A 26,990-nucleotide genomic window follows, 5' to 3' on the forward strand; every position below is an offset into this window, starting at 1 on the left:
CACTTCCAAGGACACATTCTCAGGGTGGTAAGGTTGCGACAGTTGATTGTCCCTTTGTCATCATCGATTGTCACCTGGAATGTGCCAGGCCTGTGTGCACTCCGCAGGGATGGATTTTGGTGAAAAATTGTGCCACAAGCTGGGTACGAGCAGCCTTGCCATGTGCCCTTTCTCCTCCCATGTGCAGCGGGCCTGCATGTGGTTGGGGATGTGGGGGCACCACCATGTCTGCCGGTACGCCCACCGTGTTGCAACATTATGCAGGACACATGCTGATCCTGCATGCTAGTAGTGGTGCATATAGTAGCTGTCCACCTGAGTGGTCAAGGGAGCGCAAGCGTGACTTTGGCATTCCGAATGTGCACTCCACCATGGCCCTGGTTGCAATATGGGCTGCGTTGTATCTTACCTGGAGTGGGCTGGTGGGGTTCCGTATTGGCGTCATCATGTAGGTGCTCAGAGGGTAGGCACTGTCCCCTGGGGAGGTGATAATGGTTGTCAATAGTTGGGTTTGTCTATTTGTCTGTGTGTGACATGCATGCATGTGCACAGGCATTTGTACTCATCAATGAGCCATGTGTTGCCATGCCTCCCAGCTTCCAGGTCCCGGTTTAGGGGTGACATTCTGAATATGAAACTATCATGGGTGGACCCTGGATAGTTGGCATAGACAGAGGTAATGATTCCCTTGGCATCCCATACAACCTGCACGTTGATGGAATTACAGTGCTTGCGATTGCGATAGATGTGCTCAGTGGCCCTAGGTGGACGTAGGGCCACATCGGTGCAATCAAGGGCACCAAGCATTTTTGGGAAGTGTGCCACCCCGTAAAAGTCCTGGGCCACAGCCTGCCTTTCTGCAGGTGTTCTGGGCATGTATATGTGCCTGCAGACTGAGGATTGTTCAGTCATGATTGCCATCACCTGGTGTAAGCAGCGTGACTGCGTGGGCTGTGAGACGCCCCCAACTATGGCAGTTGTCCACAGAAATGACCCAGTGGCCAAAAAATGCAGTACATTGAACACATTTTCACAGTGCTTGAAAGCAAAGGGTGGGTGATGTGAGGTCATCCTCCCACTCAGTGACCAGGTCTATGATGATATGAGGTGGAAACCTATACCTGCCATAGACTTGGTCATCAGGCATCCCAAAAAGGCTGGTGCTGGGTAGAAAAATGCGGGGCCTGGCAATCCTCCTCCTCCTCCTCCTCCTCCTGCAGTGTCCCACGATCACTGCTGCGAGGAATAGTACATTCATTGTGGCTGTATATGCGCGTTTGTTATTCTGCGCGCGCTTTTTATGCACTGTTTTAGATGCGCGGTGATGCTTACGCCTGCTTTTGAATGGCGTACGTGATTCCGGGTTTGTGCGTCTTTTGCCGCGCGCCAGTGAGCCCTGTTTGATTCCATGAATAAGTGTGGATAGCGCGTGTGAACATTACGAGGATTTTACTGCAGTGCTTCCCCCGTAACGCCCACATTTTTGCGTGTTCCCCATTCCACGTGTTCCGCCCCCTTTTTAGGTGTGTGCGCTGGACCGTGTATGCCTTCGCTGGCCGTATTGCGTAAGGCGTTTAAGGTGTCGCAGTGACTTGCTGGACCCGCGCAGATTCAACGCAGGTCTCAAGTAAGCCACGTGCAATGTGTTCCATGAATAAGTAAACGGGTGCACATTAATTCCATGAATCACCCCGTTAATGTCTCGGGTTCGTCCTGGGGTCATTTTCAGTCATATGAGCTACTTTTAGGAACGGCAGGGCTCCAACAAGAAAGTCCGGCTAATTTCCAAAGTGTGCAAGGTTGAGACAGTGTCTGTGTGACATGAACGCCGTTTCATCCTGACACACTTCAGGAATGCGTAGGGCTTCCTTCTTTGGAGACCTGCCATTTAAAAAGGTAACTCATGACTGAAAATGACCCCAGGACGAAAAAGAGACATTAAGTATGATAGCTCCATGTCGGTTTCGTCCTGGGATAATTTTCATTCATATGAGACAGTTGAGGTTGAGACAACGTCCATGTGACACAGACGCCGTTTCAGCCTGGTAGTGGTGGAGATGGAAACAATTTAAGGGGGATCCACAAGAGCTGGGTGGAGCAGAATTTGGAGGAGGTGGTTGGTGGAGTTTGAAGGGGCAGAGCTAGCAGTTGAGCTCTGATTAAGTGAAATGTTTGAAATAATAAAAAAGAAATGGTGCAATTTCTTTCATGCTGCTTCTTTCTAAACTAGACACTACATCAATTCCACTTGTAGTCTTTTCCATGGCAGTGGTGCACCCAAAATACTGTAATGCAGTGATTTTAGGGCATTAAAGGGATCCATAGACACGCTCTACAGTAGAAGGCTACCAGGGTAGCTCAGCACGTTATGAGCCTGTTGCTGGGATGTTCCAGATTAAAAGCTGGTTGTTAATAGTATGACTTTTTGCAATTCCTTATAAGTGCTATACATTGTATTTGGCCAGGGCATGGTTTGGGCTGGTCGCTTGATTATATTCAGGACGGAGGTGGGGGCATTTCTGTCCCTGTAGTGAAAATCAAAAATTGGCACCCATGAACCCACAGTATAATTTCCTAATGACTGCGGTCAGCACAACAGAAGCAATTAATTGTGATTAAGCAGTTTGACAAGCATTTAACATCTTTATCAAGGTAAACTGTGATAAAATGCAAAGGAAGGGGCACAAAAATTACAGGATGTTTGTGTGGTAGTCCAACAAAAAAAGAAACCCATTTCAAAGCAAAGTAGTGAATGCAAGCAGCATTTTTGAGTTTGGTAATCACTTTTTCTTTGAAAGTGTAAGATGCACATTTGCAAAACAATAGTGTGCCCAGTATGTTGAAAGCCTGCTTTTAAAAGTGATGGCCCCCACCCCACTGATAGTCATTCATTTATTTATTTGTAAAGTGCAGCCAGGCCCTCGGGCAATCGGGCGCATCTCTTCTTGAGAGCAGTTACCATACATACAATGTAGAAAATATTTACAATATAATATAGAAGATATATATACACAGTTACAGTATATTACAAGTCAGGGCCATATCTGGGTATGGTGTTTCATACATTCTGCAGGAACAGCCAGGATTTGGTTTTGTTCTTAAAGTTTAGGAAAGAAGGCTCTGTTGTGATAGGAGTAGGCAAGGAGTTCCAAAGCTTGGTGGCTAGGACAGGAAAGCTCACCCCACCAGCTTTTTGGAGTTTGAATCGGAGCATGATAAGGCTGTGAATATGTGGAGTTCTGGTAGGTCGCGTGGAAGTGTGGAGTGTGAGTCGAGAGGCTAGGTAAGGTGGTGCTTTGTTGTCCAGGCATTTGTGGGTCAAGGCTAGAGTTTTCAAAGCAATTCTATGTTTTACTGGGAGCCAACGTAAGTCAGAGCGGGTGTTGGAGATGTGGGATCGCCTGCGGATGTTAAGGGCGGCCCTGATGGCATTATTCTGGACTGTTTGCAATTTGTTGAGGTTAGACTGACTAGTCACCAGGTATAGGGCACTGCAGTAGTTGATTTTCGACATGATGAGTGTTCTTACCAATGTAATACAATTGTGTGGGTTGAGAAAAAGTCTACAGGTGGTGATAAGTTTGCAGGTGTAGGCTGAGGCCGACCTAACTGCATTCGTTTGCCTATTCAGCGAGAGGGTCGAGTCCAGGTAGACGCCTAGGGTTTTAGTGTCTACCGATACCTTGATGTCATTGCCGTCGATATTGAACGACTTAAAGGCTTGGTCTAATTTGCTGAGACGTCGAGCCTAGTCATAGTAGCTCCATCTTTTCGTTGTTAAGGCATAATTCATGTTGTGCCATCCAGGCCTGTATGACCAGATAGACATCGTTCAGTGATTTGGAATCGGCTATGTGATCACCAGTGATGGGAATGAGTATCTGGGTGTCATCCTCATAGTTGGTGTAGGAGACACTCAGATAGTTGAGCACATCGAAGAGGGGTTTAGTGAACACATTGTAGAGGGTGGGTGATACACAGGACCCTTGAGGGATGCCGCAATGAATTGGTGAGGGGTCTGCAGATGCTAACGGCGAGAAGACCCGCATGGATCTATTGCTTAAGAAGGAGTGGATCCATACATTGGCAGAGTCCGAGAAGTGGGCTGCTGATTTGAGATGTTGGCAAAGTATTTGGTGATTGACCAGATCAAATCCCGCAGAGAGGTCTAGGAGAAGCAGTAGTGCTAACTTCCCATTGTCTTTTAGAATCTCCATTTGGGTTTTCAGGTCGATAAAGGCTGTTTCCGTCCCGTGTTTGGGGCGGGAACCGGATTGTCTTAATCCAAGAAGGTTATTAGATTCAAGGATAGTCTTGGATCTGCAGGTATGCTGCACGATCAAGGATCTTGAGCAGGAAGGGGACAGTGGTGATGGGTCTGAAATTGGTAGGTATATTAGGGTCGAGTGATGGCTTTTTGAGTAAAGGGATTACCCAGGCATCCTTGAGGTTGTCAGGGACAAAGCTCGTTTTAAAGGAGGCATTTATGAAGGCCGTGATGAAGGGGGCTAATTCATGCGAGGCTTCCTGGATGATGGGAGCAGGGCAGGGGTCACCTTGGCAGTTGGAGGGTTTGAGATTTCTTATAATCCCTTCTCCCTCCCGAGTGGTAAGAGGGGAGAATGCGAACGGTTTACAGAGTGGGTAAGTTTGGCAGGTGTTAGGCGTGGGAGCGGTTAGGAGTTGATCAGACTGTAAAGAGTTTTGTTTGATTTTAATTTTGGATTGGAGGGTTGCAATTTTGCCCAAAAGTGCTGACTGTATGTTGGAGCACCAGGCGCTATCTTTAGTGCAGGAGTCGGGGGTTGGGGGGTGCTGCAGGAGTCTCAAGTTCCTTGAGGATTTTGAATAATTCCTTAGTATTAGATTGTGCTGTTAGGATACGGTTATTATAGGAATCTTTTTTGGCCTGAAAGATGGCTTCTTTATAGCTGAGAGTAGCAAGGACTAGACTGTCCTTGTGGGCATCAGATGGGTAACTTTTCCACCGTGCCTCCGCAGTACGTTTCTCTTTGCGCAACACTCTAAACTGAGGTGTGAACCACGAATTGAGGTGCGCATGCTGTTTAGGACCCCTTAGTTTAAGAGGGGTGATGGAGTTTATGGCTGAGAGCACTGTCTGGTTGTAGGTATCAGCCAGGGTGGTGGGGTCTGAACAGAGGATGGTGACGTTAAGTGTAGGAAGGATAAGTGGGAGAAGCTTTTTTGGCAGTGATGTTCTTTTTGTTTCTGGTGGGGATGGCAGGGCAATGGGAGGCTTAGGCAAGTGAACTGCTTCAATGATGAAGGTGATGATGTGGTGATGATGTGGTGATCTGACCAGGCGCACGGAACATTAGAGAGCAGGCTAATGTTGCAATTAGTGTCACTTAGCTAGTCTAGGGATCTCCCTTTAATGTGGGTAGGTTCATGTATATGATGGGAGAAGTCTAAGTTGGTTAGGTTGTTAGCAAGGTCGGTGGCCGTGAGGTCGTTGAGGTCTTGGTAACCTAGATTGAGATCTCCAAGGATGATTGTTTGAGAATTTGTTTTAGCTTTATCTAGTACTAGGGACGTGATGTCGTCCGCAAATGTTATTAGATGTAGAGTAGCTGTTTGATTGGCAGATATGGGAAGTTTGACAGAGTAGCTCAGCCGATTCCAGGTTTGTACTTGAAAGGGTTTTAAGTCCAAGTGAATTTTTATGGATGAACGCAATCCCGCCACCTCTGGAGGTGTGGTCGCATCTCGAGATGGTATAATCACGGGGGATAGCCAAGGATAGTGCAGGGCCAGAGGCGGGGTGCAGCCAGGTTTCTGAGATGGCAAGGAGATCAAGCTCCTGAGTCTTGATGAAATCAGCTATGTCCAGTGCGTGTACTGCAAGGGATCTTGCATTGACCAGCGCAGCCTTGATCTGTGTGGCTTTAATTGGTGGGGCTGAGACCGTCTGGGAATGAACAGGAGTGCGTGAAATGGGAGATTGGTGGGACGGGCTAGGCGTTAAGCGATTGGACGGGATTCGAGGGTGTATAGGATGACCCATCCTGCCCAGGAATCTTGTTCCTAATCTTTTGTTTCTTAAATGAGTGGAGCATGGTTGGTTGGGCGTGGGTTTTTTAGTGAATTGGTCTAGCCATAAAGCAGGGTCATTTAAGTAGATGTTAGGCAGCTCAATGCTCGAGAGGGCAGTCGAAGGTCTACATGTAGGGGTCATAATTACAGATCGCACAATGCTGAGTGCAGCTAGGCTGGCTAGTGCTAGAAATAGTATATTGGTGGAAACCCCCAGCGCACAGTGCGTTGTCCTCAGTGAAGAGAGCAGTTGCCTTGGGGAAGGGCGTAGTATCATGGTACCAATGTAGAGGTAAGGTGAGGCGATTATCAAATGTTAGTGGTCCGTGGCTAGAATTACATGCAGTTCAAGATTCTGAGGGTGGTAGAGCTGAGGCTATAGAGCTCGTCTTTCTAAGTGAGCCGAGGTGGGTAACAATCAGAAGTCTGAGAGCGTGGGAAGGCTAAATAGAACTAATACAATGCGGACCGTGCACTTGCACTCGGTAAGGCTATTACAATGCAGAGCCCTGAAGGCTAGGTCACACAGATGCAATACAGAGGCTAAGTGGAATTATTGGTTACAAGGCTCATAAGAGCTGGATGGTGCAATTACAGTGACACCTTAGCAAAATAAAGACATGCGGTACAGACTACGTAGAGTTCTTACTACAGTGCACACATGAGCTAAGATTGATCTGGTACACACAAGATATATATAGGCTAGGTGATGCTAGTACAAAGTGGGCGTGCAGGACGAGATAGGATCTCTAGATCATCAGTAGCAATAGCCTTCCTGAGCAATCAAGTTCGTATAGGTGGCGGCAGATTTGATCAAGTCGAGTATGATAGGGTAATTGGCTGGCCAGGAGCCGATGTGGAAAGAGCAACCAATGTAGTGTGAATGAGTGAGTAACAGGAGCCGGATGATACGAATAAAGGTAGAGGGTCTGTGCTGCTTGTGCTGTCCAAAATAAGGAGGGTATTGTAGAGGGGGTGGCGTACTCACGTGAAATGGCGAATGTGTTTCGGGCAGGGGGTCTAACCGACGGCACGTACAGCCGCAGACAGACACAGACAGGCCCTTAGGAAAGCGGCCCTTGGTGAGGGCGGCCAGCTTCCGCCTTCCGGTTGTCAGCTCCAGCAAAAATGCTCAGCAGACCCAATCAGAGTGCAGCGGTCGCAGGGCATAGAGCACAGTTCAGCTGATGGAGCATTGATTCCCATGGTGCCCCTTTCAGACCAGAAGAAAGAAACAGACTGAGCAAACATAGTCTGCAAACGTGTGAACGACGGCTAGGCAAAGGAGCACAGAGCAGATTAGATCACCAAGCCACCAGGCCTTGTCCCAAGATCCGACCAAATATCTGATGCTGGGTCTCAGAGCCAGCCCATTGGCCAGCGCTACAGCCTGGCAAACTTCAGAAATGAGCAGGAGAGAGTTAACTGAGTGTGACACTGAAGCTTTACCAGAATAGTCTATTTACAATACATAAAGAAGTTAGATGCCCCCATACAAGTAAGTCTGTCCCTCCCCCAGTCTCTGAAGTTAGCGCCTCTCCCAGCATTACAATGGTTCCCCCCACTTGAAATTTCAGCCTCGGTGCACCCCTCAGTGTGGCTCCTCTGACCGAAAATGCATCCTGGATGAAACAGACATTAAGTTTGATAGCTGTATGTCTGCGTTTCTTCATTGACTCATCAGTTAAAGGAGCCACATTTATAAACGGCGTGACTCCAACAAGCAACTGGTCACGAGTCTTTAGGTGGCCAATGTGTAAGTAGCATTTAAGCAGATTTCTCGATTTTAGGGACAACTGGTGTGCCCTACTGCCCCTTTCTGTTTGCCCCATGAGGTCATCTGGAAAATCTTTATTATTGCACTGCCCTCACCTAATCCCATATTACTTGATTTGAAAGGCAGATATGTAATCTCAGCAGCCATTCAGTACACCAGAGATTCTAGTATGGAGGATTGACTGTAGCTGAGCCAACGTTAATTTCCTCCCCTTCCGCCATGATCATTTTTTCAATCCATTATTTTGACTTTAACACTTTTGAGGGTAGTCAACCAAGTAGGCTTTGAGCCTTTGGCATTCCTTATCCTTGGATGAATTCTGAATCCAGAATTGGAATCTCCCACACCAAATCCTGTTGATCCCACAACCCCTCTAATTCTCTAAGGAGTTTGAATTTCAGATTAAAATCTCTTGCGACCAAAATATGTAATTTATTGGGCGCACAATTGTCCAATCTAGAGATAAACTCTTTCATAAGCAATAAGGTTGCCAATGGATTAGCCTGTATGGTCAATTAGACAAATTAAAAACAAGTAAAATATGTCCCTTATTATTTGTGGATATTATTAATTGAAGATCCAAAGAACTGGATTCACTGATCCCACTCTCGCAGTCAACCAGTCTCCACTAGACTGAGTAGCCCCCACACCCCTCCCCCATGGTCTTCCTCTCGCACCCTTGGTTGATGGAGTGCTAAATGTTCTGAACCCCTGTAGATCTATGGGTGTCAGGGCCCAGGTCTCTTGCATACAAATGATGTCAAATGATGCCTAAGTTCAGAATTGATTACCTCCAATCGGGATCTGCCAGATGCCTCTCGATAGAGCCACATTCCAAGAGAACACGAGTCGAACTGTGGTGAGGAGGCAACAGGTCAATTTGCACCTGTACATTCTGTAGCTAGACTAACTGTATAATGTAGGGGTCAGCAAACTGCACGTCTCAGGTGTGTTGGACTGCAACTCCCATGATCCTTCACCATTTGCTATGCTGGCATGGACTGATGGGAATGTTATTCCGAAATACCCAGAGAATCAAAGGTTACAGACATCGGGTATAATGCAACCCCCCTGCATGAGATCTCATGCCTCATTAGCGTGGTGGTAAGTTTAAACCATGTTGGTACCTTAACATAGACAAATGTCAGACATTAAGTCCAAGACAACCATTCACACCACAAAGTAATATGGTTGAGAGTGAATTGCTACAAAAGACAATTTAAAAAATGGTCAAACAGTTGGTTTAGCAGCTGGGCTTAGAAAGAGAGAATATGATGGTTTGCTTTAGATTTACACTAGAGCTATGTTTGACCAGATTTGCCCTCTGAATGTTTGCATCCTAGACATAGTGGCAGGGTTAGGCTGCATACTCCTAGAGTCCCCGCGCTCAGCATCTTATACTAAGCGTGGACAGGGTCTCCCACCTCTACAGTCGTGTACATGTACAACATGTTGCAAATAGTAAGGATACTAGTTACTGATTCTGGGCTAGGCTCTTCCGTCATCTACTTGGTTTTCTGCAAACCTCTCACCCTCCCTTCTCATCCCTCATCCTCAAGGGCCCATCACTAAGTCAAACGCAGGAAAAAACTTCAGAGTGTCATTTGATGAGCTCCTTACTTTCTTTCAACAGTCTCAATTTCAATGTTTTCTCAAGTGCATTTACCCTGATATGAATAGGTCTCAGAGTGCAAGTGATGTCTACCATGAAACTCAGGTTTAAACTATTGCAAAGGTTTCTACTAGGGCTGCACTATCTGCTTAACACAGCAGCTCACGTTTATACACAACAACTCCAGCAGACTGGTTCTGTGCCTTAAATATTGTGACTACATCACTCCTGCACTGGTCAGCTTAAGCTGGCTTCCTGTTCCAGCTCGCTTTGAATTAAACATGCATTGCATCAAAGACTTTTAGAACTCTGGTCTTGGTTACCTTAACCAGCAGATGAAAAAATACTGTCCACCTAGGCACCTTCGATTGACTGCCCCCAAAACCCTTGTAGTGAGTTTCGGTAAAAAGAAACCAGGTGGGAAACACAACTTTCAACTGCCCTGCACATATGATACCATAATGTATGCACTTCTTCCTTGCCTCCTTCTCCCTTTGCATTTATCGTATCAGAATAGCTTCCAAAACCTGTGAAAGATCAAATGTCTGTATGTGCTACCAATTGCTTTGGAGGCATCACAAAGTGATGGGCTTGCAGCTGGTGCCTAAAAAACACCAATAAATACAATTTATAAATCTGGTCTTTTCCTTTATATGACTTTCTCCTCAGCTGAAACGCCCCATAGGCTTCATTGACTGACTGAGACAGTTCCTATGTTCACAGTATACAACAATCTTGACTTTGAAAAGCCACAAAATACTTGGGTTTTCATAAGGTTTGCACAACGCTGTGTAGACAAAGGTGAACAATACAGTGCGATAGCTACAGCTTTGACACAAGGTTATATTTAAAGGTGCAGCTGAGCCAGCGACCACTTTCTATGGCTTTTCAGCTATCTTCCTTACCCAGGACAGATGAGGAAGGATTGCAACGAGGTTGTAGAGGCACAAGGATTAAAGTGAAACATGAAAGATATACCCAACAGAGTACAGTCTGACCAATGAAGGAAATTCATTCTGGACTTGCCATTAACAATGACAACAACAAATCAGCATACTCGGGGGATCTTTGTAGAACAGAGCTGTGTTGGCAGATTTCAATCATACAGCCATCAAAACAGCCATGGACATACACACTGAGAATCCTACTCAAATCTGCTTGGGAGGGATGGGGGATTCTCTTCTGCTCCCCTACCCTATACTAGGAGCCATCCTTGGAGTATTTTCCAAGACTCTAGTACTTAACTTGGTAAGAGAAATTCACACTTTGCAGAATAGTAGTTCCACATGAGAAGCAACTAAATTGGATTTACAGAAGGCTAGATGTCACACATTTTATTGAGGCCCAAATTATGAAAAAAAGAGGGGAGTAGTATTTAACCATTTTGCTGATGTGCAGAGCAAGGCACAACATGTAATAAACATGGCGGAAAACCCTTGGTGAATCGCCAAGTTTATTAGAGGAAAGAAACAATGGGCACTGGTTGTTGACCTCATGAGTTTACCTATACTGTTCCAAACGCACCGAATTTCATACTGATCAACTCCCAGAAGTTTTAGCAGCACTAAATAACGACCCGAGACCTGCACCCCAACAAGCCAGAGACATGCCCACTGCTACATTAGCAACACCGCCAGTTTCAACAGGGTAGCGCTGAAAGGTTGGCCTGAATAACGCGCTCAACACACAGGAGGTTTCTAAGCGCGGACCCGGGGATCGAGCCTGCATTGCACTGTGTCATCTTGCTTCCAAGGCGAGCGCGTTGCCCCTGAGCTATCATCCCAAGACTCCTGTCAAGTACAAGTATTAAGGCGGTGTATGACTCATATGTAGCATTCAATATATGATGATCCTGTAGTAGGTGCCCAAATGAAAGTGTTACATTCTTTTTCAGGACTCATTTACATTTCAGCACTTTACTACACTGACCTGGATTGAGGGAGGGCAAAGGGAGGTGGAAATGTAGGACTAAAGCTTCCCCATTACTAGTATTTTTAACATTTCAAAAAGGTTTATATATCGGTAGTTAAAATAATGTCCTTTTACAAAAATAAAAGCCACTGTCCCATTAGTTGCAACTGCAGAGAAGAAACTAAACATTTCTGATGGCCCACACAATTCAAATAAAGAGGAATAACACACATTCATCTGGGCAAGCCACAAGAACTACAGTTACCCAAATTCAGACCGAGGACATCCCAAAACTAGAACACTGAGTATCATGGAGTCACACAAATATTTTGCTGCTTAATACAAGACAAAGAATTACTCCAACGTCAGATGATCCTTTGCTCTCCCCAAAGCAATCTAGAGAAATTCCGATTTCCAACAAGATTCTATCGTATCATGGAGAGTCCAAGTCAAATAGTCCGACTTGACAGTAGCTACTGCCCCAACACAATTAACTTTTTTCAATTAACTGGCTCAGATTCAATGTATTTAATACAGGTTTTAAGTGTTTCATATATGGCCATGATGTACTACTGGGGCATACTGTCACATACATAAGCCTCCCTAAGTGCAAATCATACTAGAGGACTAGCTACACTTGAGAGGATTCAATTAAGATCATGTTATATATGTGCCTCAGTGTTGTCTTCACTGTTATTCTTTAAGCCTTCATGCTCGACATATTCCTAAAAACCTGCCAGTAGCTGATTAGGTAATTCCAGGTGGAAGATAGATCACAGCGTCGTCATCGAAAAAGCAGCTAGAGTGTGCTCTACCTGAAAATGCTGGGACCAACAGCCTGACAATCTGCAGTGACTCATTTGCATAAATGATGACGTATTTTAGAAGGGTTGTAGGCAAAAGAAAACATCCATGCCTGAAACTGCGTTCAATAGTAAAACTCCTGGTGGCCCTGCCATCATGATCTGCCATCATGATCTAGCCTCTTTCCATATCTAACTGCACATTATGCAAAACTTTCATAACAGATCCCTTCTAACACAATTGCATGTGGATTTGAGGTCACTAAAACCAAGGAAATGCCATCCCTGGTAGAACTGCATATACTAAATGATTGGGAAGGGTAGGTGAGGCAAAGTCTCAATCCTCTTTCGACTGCACAAAAATTAATCCATGAACAAAATTATGAACAATGGATGCACCGGGGTGAGCATCTGTATTATTAACATAAGGAGAATAATTTATGACAGTGTTAACTTACATTTCGCTTTTTCTTCATCTCTCCCTCTAGTGAGGAGCACAAGGCCAACAATCAGGTTATTAAAATGTAATCCCTTTGACGTTCCGCCAAATGAACAGTAGATGACCTGTAAATAATAAACCTCAGATTAAGGATAGGTTTGTGAATTAGTAAAAACAAACTGGATAACGCACTGACGACTGATCAGTCATTGAGGCCAAAATGCACACACAAATATTGAAACAGCCAACATGTCTTAGGTTACTTGGTCTGCAATGAAATGAAGAACAAATTAGAAATATTCAGGGACTACATAAATGGAGCAGTGCGAAGCAGGCCCATTTATCCAGGCCTTCAGATGAGTCAAACCAGGCCACTTCATGCATTCAAATCTGGTAAATAGGACAGCTTTATTCTTTTTTTCCGGGGTAATGATACACACCAGTTTAGAGCAGAAGGCAGTGTAAAGGTCAGGTTACTTGACAAACCAGAACATTTCTTTTGATTTTTAGCTACATGGATGTAATAGCAAGTCATGGAGAAAAGCCTGTGCAACTGAATTTCTTTTCTCTGAAGCCTTTCAGAAACAAATCACACACAGTGATAAAAGGAATGGTTTCTTTCTGTTAAGCTTCTGCTGTGTTTTGTGTCTTGATGCTCATGGAGCAAACAGAAGCATTGTGCATATTTACTTTCCTAGTATTTTAGGATCATATAATTAATAAACTGGAAGGCTGAATTACAATTGAGAATTATCTGTATAACAAATTATGCTCCTCACCCCCCAGTGAAAGCAAACCAGTACTCAGTTAAGTATTTTTCAGAGTGCTGTGTGCATTTAACATCAAGATACATCTATATGGTATTTTCATACACATTATTGTGTAGGAGACTTTTACACAAATGTAATAAATTGTTTGAAACCAGACATCTTTGCTCTAAACAACCGTTTTGTTTCTAACGTGTCCTATTCATTTTCAAGTTTTGTCATGTTTTGGTTGCCTGTGAATACCTTTGACACTCTTGAAATGGGAAATCAGTTTTACTCTTACAATTTAATTTACACTCCAATTATAAAAACAGTGCGTAAAATGATTAACAAACAAGGTTTAGCTTACATCCATTCAAACTTAAATTGAGCTCAATGAAGTAAATTAATATAAATGGTCAGTGGCAGCAGAGCACTTGCTCAAGGGTGATTGTCATTACACCAGTCACAGGGGTCACAGCCTCTTTCAAATCTTCAAGATTACTATTAAAACATCCAAAACCTGACTCTACAAGAAGTGCAATCACTGTTCAAAGAAAAATAAAAACAGTCAAATCTGTAATTCAAATAGAAACTCACCAAAACCTGTCCATGTAGTGATAATCCTGCTAGGTAGTTACCTTTTTCATGTATCGCTTCATCCATGGTTCGTCCAACTGCTAGGCACTGTGAATATTATGCCTCAGTCACAAGTCAGTTTACCGACCTCTGAAGCAGGTTAGCAAGTAAGCTAGTTCAGCCGGTTCAGCGCTCGTTGCTGCAATCTGTGCGTCAGCAGTACGCAGGTTTGAATATCGGCAAGGCCAACTCAGCCTTTCATCCTTCCGAGGACAAAAAATAAGTACCAACTTCGGTTGGGTGATAATTGTAAATAAATATGTACAGTGCTTTGTCAAAATCACTATATAAATAACAAATCCTTACCTCTGTTTAGCCAATATTTGACCGTGAGAATATAAATATAATTTAGCATGGAGTACTTCCCTCTTTGCACCGTTTTATCATGACATATACATACCATTAGGTAGTACTAGTTCCGGGAAATGAGGACTTTCATTAAACATCAGAAAACAATTCTGCAATCAAACCTCAAAACACACACATTTCAGGTTTGCTTTACTGTGTCATTGGCTAGGTTTTTGGGGCTTAGAAATTAAAATATATACAGAAGAGTCAAATGGCCTGACCTTGGAGAAATAATGAAAGGCATATTGAAGAGACTTATCGCTCTGTATTATATTAAAGTCCCCTTCAGTAACATGTTTTAGGAAGTGAACCAGCAGTAGAGTGGCTAGGAATTAGTATAGAAATAATAAGGTTTTCTCAGGCCAAATTCCTTCCAATTATGGTTTAATGAATTCCTACTATGCAAAGTTTTTTCTGATTCGAGTTAGCCTGAATATTTCAACAATGTTCCATTAGTTCCATCTTTGAAGTTCTTAAACTTCTAAGGCAATTAACTGTTCCTGTTCTTTGTGGGTGTCCTCCCACTGCTCCATCAGTGAGGCTCATGCTGGGCATGCTGTTCTTTGTGGCAGTTATTTGGACTGCTGAGGCCTATGATGTTCCAGTTATATGCGATTGACTCTGCACTGCTCTGGTGAGCCCCTTAAATGTTACTCTTGAGTGTGGGAGTGCTTGCACTGCTGCTTTCCATGCAGTTCTTGCTCTATGCAAGTGGAACTTATACTGTTGCGACAATCTTGCTTTGTTGAGACTCATAACTTTCCTGTTCCATGTGAAGAAAGCATGATCTCTTGTACCCATGCTTTACTCCTTGCACTGATCTCCACCTCTTCTACATGATTAAAGCTTGCATTGGGATTGCCCAGATTCACCTTTTCGGCTCTGCCTGCACGTTCCTACTCAAGCTGGCTGGCTCTTTGTGAGTGAAGCGTTAACAAGCTTATACTGCTGTTGTACCCTTTCTTTATATGCAAGGGAAACTCTGTGTTAGGGTTCAAATGTTCCATTTGTGAGGGAGTGTTTGTGCCACTGCACCATGTACTTCTTCTGTTCAGAGAAACCTGCGTTTGTCACGATGCAGAAATTAAGTGTTACTCACCAGAGTGACTAACGTACTCCTAGTCCATAGTGCCCTCTCCTCCATCCTGTATGCGCATCCCTCGCTAGGGATGGGAACAGAACCTTTTTCACCAGAAAAATAGCCCTTTCCCTTTAAATTTATACATGCGCGTGGCACGCCCCTGGGAGCATGAGCCCCACCCACCGGCACCACACCTCAGTCCCATTTGACGTGTCGGCTGTATTGAACTACTCAACCTCACTACCCTCATTTTCCACTATCATCCTCTTTCCTCCATCCTGTATGGGCGCCTACAACTGATGAAAACGGCCTTGGAGGAGAGCTTGATAATCTATGAAAACAGATTATGGAGGACAGCCTGGCCAAATGCTGCGTCAGCCCTGGCGCTGGTATCTAGACACAAGTGCTTGCAGAAGGCTGATGGAGTGCATGTCGCAGCACTGCTAATTACTTGCCACGTGACGTTGGAAGGCAACAGCCGCTGCCTTGGCTCTTGCAGCGTGTGCGTGAATGCTTCTTGAAGACTCCTTGTGCTGGGCCTTGTAGGCCTCTTGGATGGCAGCAGTCATCCATCTGGCTATTGATACCTGGGACACTTGTTGTCCAGGTCTTGAGCCTCCAAATGTGACAAATAAGGCATCGGTCTTGTGAAAGGCCTTGAGAATTTTAAAGTTCTTCTAACGTCTAAATAATGGGGAGCCTTTTCGGCGTCTTCTTTGGGATTTGGAACGCAAGTGGTGCGCACAATCTACTCGTTAATGTGGAACAAGGAGACCACTTTTGGTAGGAATAAGGGGTGCATGCGGAGCACAACCTTGTCCCGATGAAAGATAGCGTAAGACTCAGAAGCCACCAGAGCCTGAATCTAGACTCCGAAGCCACCAAAGCCTGAATCTCGCTAACTCTGCGAGCCGAAGTAAGTCCCACTAGGAGCGATGTTTTGAGCGTGACCAATTTGATGTCCACTGGGGCCATGGGCTTGAATTGTTTGTACGAAGAGTACTAAGAACAACATTAAGATCCCAGACTGGGTGCAGGCGTCTGGCAGGCGGGTAAAGCCTGGTCAACCCCACTATATGCCTTTTCATTACTGGATTAGACGAGAAGAAAGTCAACCTGTCCAAGTTCCTGTTTGCGCCAATGGCCGCTAGATATGTTCTGCAGGTGCCGACCTGGACCCCCGATCTGGTACGCCAAAGAAGACTAACCTGGTCCAGTGTGCAGGATAGCGGGCCACTCCATTTTTCTTGGACCAGAAGCAGAATCTGTTCCATTTGCTGTTGTACTGCTTTCGAGTAGCCAGGCTCCTAGCTCCCTGATCGATTTCTAGGTTGTCTTGGGGCAGCTGGTTAGGTTGCAGAGTCGCCTGCTCATGTACCAGGCTGCTACGGCTAGCCTCTCTGGGACCGGGTGAATCACTGCCCCGCCCCGCTGCACCAGGAGCAGGCCCTCCTCGAGCAGGAGAGGGACTTCTGGTTGGACTGAAAGTTGCTGCAGGTCTGAGAACCAGGCCCCGGCCAGCCACTGTGGCGCTATGAGGATGAGACGCAGCCGCCGGGATGGTCTGATCTTGCAAACAATCTTGTGGAGGAGCGGGGTAGGAGGAAAAGCATACGCCCACATCACATCCCACATGCCGTGCCCCATCCCCGCCTCCCACCCCTCCCCCCCACTCCCTCCCCCCCAACACTGCAGCTTCCCAAGAGGCAAACTACTGACAAGTGTGGTTGCTCTCCATCGTAAACAGGTCTGATCGGTGGACCCCACCTGCTGAAAATTTCTTGAAGGACTCTTGTGTTCAGCTGCCACTCAGAATTGTCGGAGCCTATCCGACTGAGTGTCAGCCTCGAGGTTCGATTCTCCCAGCAGATGTACCACTGAGATCCAGATGTCCTGCTTGATAGCCCCCCAGATGTTGAGGTCCAGTCTGCATAGGGGGGGGGGGGGGGGAAATCTGGTACCCGGCTGCTTGTTTATGTAATGCATGCAGGTAGAGTTGTCCGTACAGCTCCTGATTAAGGGCAGGAATGCCTTGAGTGCAAGCCAATTGGCCGTCAATTCCAGCCAACTGATGTGGTTTTGCTGGTCGGTCCTGGACCAGAGACCATGTACTGAATGAGCCCCCAGGTTAGCACTCCACCCCTGGGGTGAGTAGCATGATCTGTCAGAGGCGGTCCGAATGGTCTGCCCAGCATGAGGTTTGCCTCCTGCCCCCACCACATGGGATCCTGATGTAGGGGTGCGGGAATAGTGGCCAGGGCTCCCTGATGACCAGACTCCTGATCCCAGGATGCCGAAATATGCAGCTGCAGTCTCCTCATTTGCAGACTGGTGTAAGGATAGACAGGAGGCATGCCGCCAGAACTCCTAGCAGGTGCTGGTACTGGCCATAGTCACTGTTCTGCTGTGGGAGCGAACAATGGAAGCCTTGATCACGGCCACTTTCTCGCCCGTGGGGAATACCTTCTGCTTCTGAGTGTCCCACAGCAGCACCAGAAACACCAGAGTTTGTGTGGGGTAGAGCGGAGACTTCTTGAAGTTGATGGAGAACCCCAGCTCATAGAGTGTGGTCATGAGTCTTGACGTGGAGTACCTGACCGGCTCTGGGAACTCCCCTTCAATCAAACAGTCGTCAAGGTAAGGATACACATGTAGGCCTTCTGACCGGAGCAGGGCCGCCACTGCGTTCATCGATCTTGTGAATACCCTCTGTGCTGAGTTCAACCCGAACGGCTGCACCTTGTTTTGAAAATGCAATCCGAGGACCCAAAACCCGAGGAAGGATCGATGGTGCTGCACTATTGGGACAAGTAAATATGAGTCTTTCGAATCCAGGAGAAAATCCAGTCCCCCCCCTTCCCCCACAGTGTGTCCACTATCAGCGCTGGTATCACCCATTTTGAACTTCTGCAGCGGTAGGTACAGATTGAGGAACCAAAGATCTAGGGCCACCCACAGGTCCGCCTGGTTCTTCTTTTAAATGTCAAAGATGCGTGAGTAAAGGCCATGCCACTGCTGAGGGAGAGGAATTTCCTCCACCGCCTCGCTCTCCAGCAGGGAACGAAAATCCAACGAGAGCGAAGGAGTCACCATATGTGGGGGGGGGGGGCGGGGGGAGAAGACAGTAAGGGGGGATGAGAGGGCAAGTCGGAAGTCCGAGGAGACCACCTAAATCACCCATGAGTCCGTGAAAAGTAGCGCAAATCTTGACTGTGCAGGGCCAGACTGCCCCCAACTGGGGCGCTGTGGACAGGAGAAGAGCGGTCATCGCTTTTTTGGGTCTGAGGCAGATGATTGAGAGGGGGACTGAAAAAAGCCCTTGTGCAAAGACTTCTGGAGTAGTCGCCAGTTCTGGCTGACCGGCGGTCCTGGAAGCCCCTGAACCTGGTGAACGATCGGCTTCTGTTGGATCGAGAGTGGCCCTGCGAGAAGGTTTTAGGTACTGGCTTGATGAGAATGGCCAGGGACTTAGCAGTCTGTAAGCTGCCCTTATTCTTATAGAGTTCCTCGTCAGTGGAGGAGTGGAACAAGTCACCGCCCTCTAAGGGTAGGTCTAGGATCCTGTACTGGACATCGGGATTCAATCGGCTACCTTGAGCCATGCCGTCCTTCTCATGTCCGTTGCCACACAGAGAGCCCTGCTCGCAGTATCTATGTGCGCCACTTTGGACTCCATGACGTCCTGTGCCACAAGTTTTGCTTCTGCAAGTCCCGCCTTGAAAGAGGCTTGTTGATCAGCCGGGATATCCGGCAGGAAGTCCGCTATCTCTCTCCACAGCCGCTGCTTAGCAGCTGTCAGGATGGCGTTGGCTTGCCTGAGGTGAAACCCTGCGTTTGAGTTGACCTTATTCCGGTATACCTCAAGCATTTTCTCTTCCTTGACCTAAAGTTACGGTGCTCGTGGTGGAGGTCTGGGGATTGGCATTCATAGATGCTGCTGCGATGACTGAAGACAGTGGCGGGGGGGTGCACTGACAAGAGTAGATTGTCTCCCTTCACCTGCATGTACTTTGCATACAACCCTTTGTTTGTTGGTCGAGCGGAATGGGGCTTGAGCCATCCCTTTCGCCAGGGCCTCCACATCCTTATGCAAAGCTATTCTTGAGCTTTATTCTGCTTTGATGGTGAGCACTTCGGCAAGAACCGACGACTCCAGCAGCTCCCTTTATGGTTGGGGAGTGCCCAGCTAATCGGTTAACCTGGTAATCCTGTCATGGAAGGACCTCTCGCGGAGGAATGCGTGGCCTACTCCTCCTCATCAGTGTCTTGTTGGTCACCTGTGTTAGAAGAGGCCTCTGGGTCCACCAGTGTTCGTTCTGCTGCTGAGGAAGGCCAAGGGGCTAGCACTGGAAGAGATGCTATCGAAATTACCAGAGGCATGGGCTACGGAGATGGAGGAGGTAAAGGCTGCGCAGGCACCGGCTGAGGAGGCAGTGCAGGAGGCAGCATCTCCTGGATTATGCCCTTGAGGATGTTCCCCATCTGTGGGGACCGCATGAGGGTCAAGAATCTGTCAAAGAAACGATCCTCACAAACGGGGTGAGTGTGTTCCTGCACTGGCGCCAGATGAGGTGGAGTTAAGGCCTGCTGTCTTCTCTGGAGACACTGGAGCCTAGGCAGGGATACCCAAGGGCTCCAGCCAAAGGCAAACGCACACACAGGGATTGCAAAGAAAGCACTTGTAAGTGACCCCACAGGTTTTCCACATGGCCTTCGTGTAGTGGGGCATCGAATTTGTCCCTCTGTCGGATACAGTTTATAGTGACTTCTTTTGAATGCCATTATGTTGAAAAAATGTAGCTGAAAAAAAATATATTTCTAATTTTTTTTGTTTTGTTTTTTTAAATGGGGGGGGGGTTCCCCCTCAAACCCCTTGTTTTTTTAAAACACTTTTTTTATTTTCAAAACCCCAAAAAATCATATTAAATAAAAAAATAATACATACTAAATATTTTTTTCAGCAACATTTTTTCAACATAATTGCATTTCAAATAAATGCATTCGAAAAAATGACCGGATACCGTCGGATACAACCTCCTCAGGAAATCCTAATCTGGTAAAAATACCAGGTAGGGCCTTAGCTGCTGCCTGAGCAGTAACAGTCCTCATTGGAATAGCTTCAGGGTACCTGGTGGCATGGCCCACCACAACCAATATACATTGGTGGCCTAAAGATAGTGTAGGGTCTAGGGGACCAACAATGTCAATCCCCCACCCTCTCAAAAGGAACTCGCACTACTGGGAGAGGCACTAAAAGGTGCCACATTCTTGGCTCCACTCTTGCCAAATAACTGGCAAGTGTGACAACTCCTACGGTGTTGTCCAATCTCTGCACCCATCTTGGACCAGTAAAAGTACAATGAGATCCACTCCTTGGTCCTCTTAGAGCTTAAGTGACCAGCCAGGAGGACGCCATATACTATATGGAGGAATTTCAGTCTCAACTCTTGGGGTACCACCAGTCTCCTGGGATCTCCTGGAATAGACTCCATAGGCTCACTGTATAGAAGTCCATCCAGCCAGTATAGCCTTTGCTTCCCAGGGTCTTGCCCTTCACTCTGGGAAGCTGCCTGCTGATGCAGACAGTGCTCCAGATAAGATTTTGAGGTGGGAGTATTTTACTCGCCATTTTTAAACTTTAAGAGTAAATGTGATTTTAATAGAGTAAGCATTTATTTTCTCCTTTGCAAGAGAGTAAAATGCAGATGTGTGCAAAAACTGTATGGAAATCATTACTAGGCGGCAGCTTTCTGCATTGTGACAGAATACACCTTTCATTATTTCTCTAAGGTCTGGCCATTTGATCTCTCCTGTATATATTTAAATGTTGAAAAACACAAAAACCTAGCCAATTACACAGTAAAGCAAGCATGAATTGGATTGTGTGTTTTGCGGTTCGATAACTAAATTGTCTTTTGATTTTTTGTCTTAATTTCCTGGAGCTATTACTACCTGATGGTATGCCAATTTTATGATACAACAGTGCAGAGAGACAAGGACTCCTTGCTAAATTCTATACCTAATCTCATGGTCAAGTGGTTATTTATATAGCACTGTACATAAAATATATTTATAACAATTATCACCAAACCAAGTCGGTGCTCCTTTATCGACCTCGAAAAGGATGAAAGGCTGAGTTGGCCTTGCCGGGATTCGAACATGCAACCTACAGATCACACACAGATTGCAGCAACGAGTGCTCAGCCGGCTAAGTTATCTTATTGGCTAAAATCCTTGAGGGGTCGGTTAACTGAGTATCGACTGAGGTATAATAATCACATTACCTAGATGTTGGACTAACCATATATGAAGCGCTACATAAAGTTAAATACTCATCTGAATTATCACTGGGACACTTACAAATTGCTTTCACTTGTTTGTTTTTTTAAACAGAGCTTGCACTGTTAATTGTAGTGTTGAAGATTTGAGAGGCTAGAACACCTCTGATTGGTGTAATGACAATCACTGACCCTTGAGCAATGACTCTGCTGCCACTGGCCATTTATAATAATGTACCCCATTGACTGCAAGGTTGAAAGGATGTAAGCTAGACCGTGCATGGTCATCATTGTACACACTGTTTTTATAATTAGAGTGTAAATTAAATAAGTGTAAAAATGATCTGCCTCTGCACGATTATGCACACAGTACCGGAACTCTAAAAAATACAATTGTGCAATACTGGTTTGCTTTCACTACAAAATATTAATTTTCAATTGTATCTTAGTTTTCCATCTTATTAATTATACAATCCTAAACTGCTCGGAAAATAAATATGCACAGTGCTTCTGTTTGCTCCACACACACCACGGCAGAGATTGAATGGACAGAAGCCATTCCTTTTATCATGGTGTACAGTTTTTTTTTTAAATGCTTCAAATACATTCTGTTTCAGAGGCCTTTATCCATGGCTTGAATTACATCCATTTAGATAAAAATCAAAAGAAGCATTCTGGTTTCTGTCAAGTAACCGGACCTTTACACTGCCCTCTGCTCTAGACTTGTGTGTAAATGTACACAGGAAAATAATAAAGCTTTCGTATTTACAAGATTTTCATGTGTAAAAAGGCCTGGTACGCACCTTACCTAGAGGCCTGGATGCAGACCGTCTAGAGAGGGATCCTCTCTTTGTCCCCTACTGAAGTCTGTCCTTGAGGGTCCACCTTCTGAAAGCAAAGTCTGCAGCTCAGGAGGGTCTCTTGGATCCAGATCTCCTAGACAGGGTTGAATCTCCTCCTCCTCCGGCTCATCAGAAGAGGGTTCTATGGGGGAACCCTTTGGCACCAACTCAGCCTCAGCTGGTGGTGGGGTTTACAGGGGTGACCGCTAGGTGTTCAAGAGGAACCTTTTTCATTGTGGAAGTTTTGGGCTTGGGGCCCTTTTTTCCCCATTTAGAGACTCTAGGTTTCCCCTTGGTCCCTGTTGGAAGATCCTTTAAGGTTGCTTCGCTGGCTTTCCTTGTCAACTCTCTTCTCTTCTTGGAGGGGGGTTTGGGTGTGCTGGAGAGTACATCTAATGCCTTCAAATCATAACAGTACTCTTCCTAGTACGTCTGATTGAACACTTACAGGAATTTTTACAGTCATCTCATTGCACTTAATGATAGCTGGCAATACTGGACACATTTGGACTGTGCCTCCTGCTAACTTCGTATGCCTTCTGGGAGCCTTGGCAACTTCCTCAGGTTGAAAGAAACTTTTATCTACCAGTGTTATACTGGCCCCAGTGTCTCTAATGGCAGGGGTATCCGGGCCATTCACAAGTACACTGTCTTTATAATACTCTTTAGTATTATATGATATATTTTATTTATATTGTGCTCAGGAATAGAATTATAGACCTCAATGTTCTGTTGTTCCCACAGTCCCAGAGATACTAAAGAAACTCTAGCCTGAACACCAATGGGCTCTTCAGCTTGATGGTGAAAGCTAGCCCCCGTCATTGGAATAGCCTTATCATGTGTGAATGCCAAGCTGACAGGCGGGATCCCTGAAGGTTTACTCTTACATCTGGGATCTCCTTTCACATGGTCACCAGACCCACAAACCACACATTTCCCAAATGTCTTTTGGAATGGGGGTTTTGGATAAGCTCCATCTGGTTTGTCTCAAATTGTAGCTTTCACACAAACTAGTGCACCACTTGGTATACAAAAATGCTCAAAAGCTTGGTTGATTGTAAAACATGTTTAAGGTTTTAATTGTATGTTTGTTATCACATGAAGGTTTTGCCCTTTTTGAGACAAGTGTTTAGGCATCTCTTGTGCCTTTTTCAAATCAGGGCATTGACTTAATCTTTTCAAACAAAAGGCCATTATAAATCATATTTAAAAAACCCAACAATTTAAATAACGTTTTTCGTGCACTATTGTGAATTGAAAGCATATAACACACCATGATTTTGGACATGTGAGGTTTAGGCAGTCAAAGCAAATATTACATAATTTAATGTATACACCCACAGAGACGAGGGAGGGGGATCAGAGAGGATGGTGAAGGGTAAAAAAAAGGAACAGAAGAGAAAACAAAGAAAAGAAAAAAAATATATATAAATGTGCATATTAGAAAACTGCAATATTCAGCTTTCTGCTTAAGGAATTCCAATTACTGATTTATTTCCTTGAATATTTATGGCATGATTTTGTTGTATTAGTACCGATTTCCTTTCTGTTTATATTTCCAAATCACAGTGCAAAATTGATGCTTTCACCATCTGGTTAGTATATACATTTTGTTCTTTGTACCAAAAATAATAACATTACATTGTCTAGTTAATGTACATATACAGTTGTATATCACCTGGTCAGTGCCGGGACTCAAATGGCTGTTTTGATGCGGTTCTGTTTAATGACATTTCATATTCGAATTATATTATCTTTATAAAAAGTTTGGCGAAAATCTCCTCTTATCGTTCCTTTTCTCAAATTGTCCTCTTTGTCTGGTTTTAAAGGTGTCATGGGGTTTAATCCCTCCTAGAACGCAGTAATAATCATTATTTAGTTTATAGCAGTCGGTAACTTAGGCACGTTGTTCTTAACTAGTCGAATAAATCTGGTTATTGTGTTCTAAAAGTCTGTGTCGCTATGTTTTACTTTTAATTACGGGTGTGGGATGTATTGACCCCACTTTTGCTCTGCTATACTGCATCACTTTGTTATGATCGGATCAGAAACAGCAAAATGGCCGCAAAACCGTTGTGCACGCCAAAACCCCTGAAAATCGCGCTTTGCAAAGCACAAAAAGATAGCTGCCCAATCTGCCACGAATGTTGTCAGTGTGGAACAGAGTTCTCACTCCTGAAATGTGTCACTGGGCCCCACAACAATTGAAAATGGAGTAAAGAAGGAAAAAGCAGTGCTCTGCTACCTGCAACTCCAAATATGGCTTTAAATCACTGTTGCTGTGCTGCTGAAACTTCTTTTTTTTTTTTAATTGAATTTAGCGGAAATTAATTAACTTTTTCAATTCATTACAGAATAGAAAGTTAGCAAACATATTAAACAAAAAGAACACATTTAAGACAATATAATATAAAAAACAAATCTCAAAATCCATCTAAAGAAAAAGACAATCTTAAAACAACGACACACAAGATAATGTCAAAGGAGAAAAAATAAAATATACCCAAAATATGCCTATAGTAATATTCTCTTGAAATACAGTCAACACGTTTTCACATAGGATGCAATACAATTTCTCTCACCATTTCTCTCTGTGTGAAATCTTACATAATAATTATACATATTATATTCTTTTAAAAATCAATGTTTACAAAATCAAATTTCCAACTTCTACTCCAATTTTAAAGCATTTAAGAAGTTAACTGTGGCTGTTCTAATGCTCATGATATTAGTGGCTATTATTGCAACCCATCTGTTTTGTGGCTTCATTTGTGCAAAGTGTGCCATTCTGGACAATCTATAATTATATGTTCCAGTGTTTCCTTGATGGTATGGTTATTACAAAAGCAACACCAATTGTTCTCATTGTTAATCAGCTTTCTACGAGCTTGTACATCACGAGTCGGCCATAAATTGAACCAATAACGTAATATGGCATTTCTTATTGAAGGTGAGGGAGCTTTAAAAAGATAAGGTTCAGTCTCTCTACACTTTTTTTGGGCCAAACAAGAGAGGGTTAAAATCTCTGCATTTTAAACAGGCAGCTCTTGTGTCAATCCAGTCCATCATGTAAAGTTTTTTCTTTGCTCGGTCGGGATTGAACACAAGAGTGTCAATTGTAATGTCAGCATTATCCATTACCATCATGATCTTCTTGGACCACTGTTTCGGAAATTCATGTAAAGAAGACAATAACTTGATACAATTGCCAACGTAGACTCATTCAGAGCAGAAAGTAAGCATTTCGAAAGAGACTGCATAATCGCCAGTTATACATGGCCGCTAAAGAGGATAACCCTAGCTCATAGCACATCCAAGGGCCTGGGATGCACTGGGGTAAATGAAGAACTGCCCGCCAGAATTTTGCTTCCAATTGATTCAGAACAGTCGGTTGGATTATTTTTTTGAGTTTCCAACCCATACAGTATGGTGGCTACCACATTTTGAGTCCAAAATACAATGGCTGATTTGATAGAAAATTTACCATACTTAAACAAAATTAGTTTCGACTGAGAAAAACCGCTGATGTTAATTTTTGTTCAATTTTAGACATTTGAGAGCTAGCAGAGGGAAGATCATCAAAGATAAGACCCAGATAGACATAGTTTGGGACAACCTCAATTGTTGTGTTCTTAATTTTCCACTCTAGTTTGTTTCTCCGTGAACCAGATGGTGCATACATAACAATTTGAGTTTTTTTGCTGTTAACCACCAATTCATTGATACTGAAATAATTGAATGGGGTAGTTAGCAAATTCTGTAACCCAACAGGTGTTTGAGATTAGTACAAGATTGTCAGCATACCACAATGCCTTTACCTCAACACCATTCAGCTTTGGAGCGTCTGCGATTACTTTGTTAAAAATCCATCTGACATCATTAATGAAAAAGTTAAAGAGAGCTGAAGCAAGAATGCATCCCTGCTTCAGCCCGCGTTTAGTTGTTATTGCCGCTGATAACAGACCCTCTAAATTCAGTCTTATATGTACAACAGTGTCTGAATGGAGGGCAAAAATAATGTCACTTAACGTGGGTGGGCATTCCACTTTGATAAGTTTGTTCATTAATTTAGATCGAGAAACGGAATCAAAGGCGGAATGGAAATCATCAAAGGCAAAATAAATTGGTTGCTTTGTTATCTGGGCTTGAATTTTGATGGCATTTAAAGTGATCAAATTAACAGCAGTCCCCAAACCCGCTACAAACCCTGTTTGCTTTGGATCACGCTGATGCACCCTGGCGGTCCATATGTTAAAATCTCTTAGAACCAAGCGTGAGAATATTTTTCCAGGAGCATCTAACAAAGCAATTGGGCGGTAATATTTTGGGTCCTTGCAATCTCCTTTTTTATATATTGGAACAATCAAAGAAGAACGCCAGGACTTGGGTATCTTTCTAGATGACAAAATATATTGGAAATTATTGTTAAGAATAGTTGCCCAATGTTGCAAATTTTGTTT

At 44.5% G+C, this 26,990-nt stretch overlaps 1 protein-coding gene across 2 annotated transcripts in view; it reads right to left on the reverse strand.

Annotated features, from left to right (window-relative positions):
* Nucleotides 1-26,990, reverse strand: part of USP32 (ubiquitin specific peptidase 32) — a 3,569,419-nt gene that overhangs the window by 3,501,457 nt on the left and 40,972 nt on the right. For both annotated transcript variants that reach the window (XM_069615070.1, XM_069615069.1), the window contains exon 3: nt 12,616-12,721. In XM_069615070.1, the coding sequence (XP_069471171.1) occupies nt 12,616-12,721 (106 nt within the window). The remainder of the gene's footprint in view (nt 1-12,615; nt 12,722-26,990) is intronic.

This window comes from Ambystoma mexicanum, chromosome 9 (assembly GCF_040938575.1).
Source record: "Ambystoma mexicanum isolate Mex_15411 chromosome 9, UKY_AmexF1_1, whole genome shotgun sequence".
NCBI lineage: Eukaryota > Metazoa > Chordata > Amphibia > Caudata > Ambystomatidae > Ambystoma > Ambystoma mexicanum.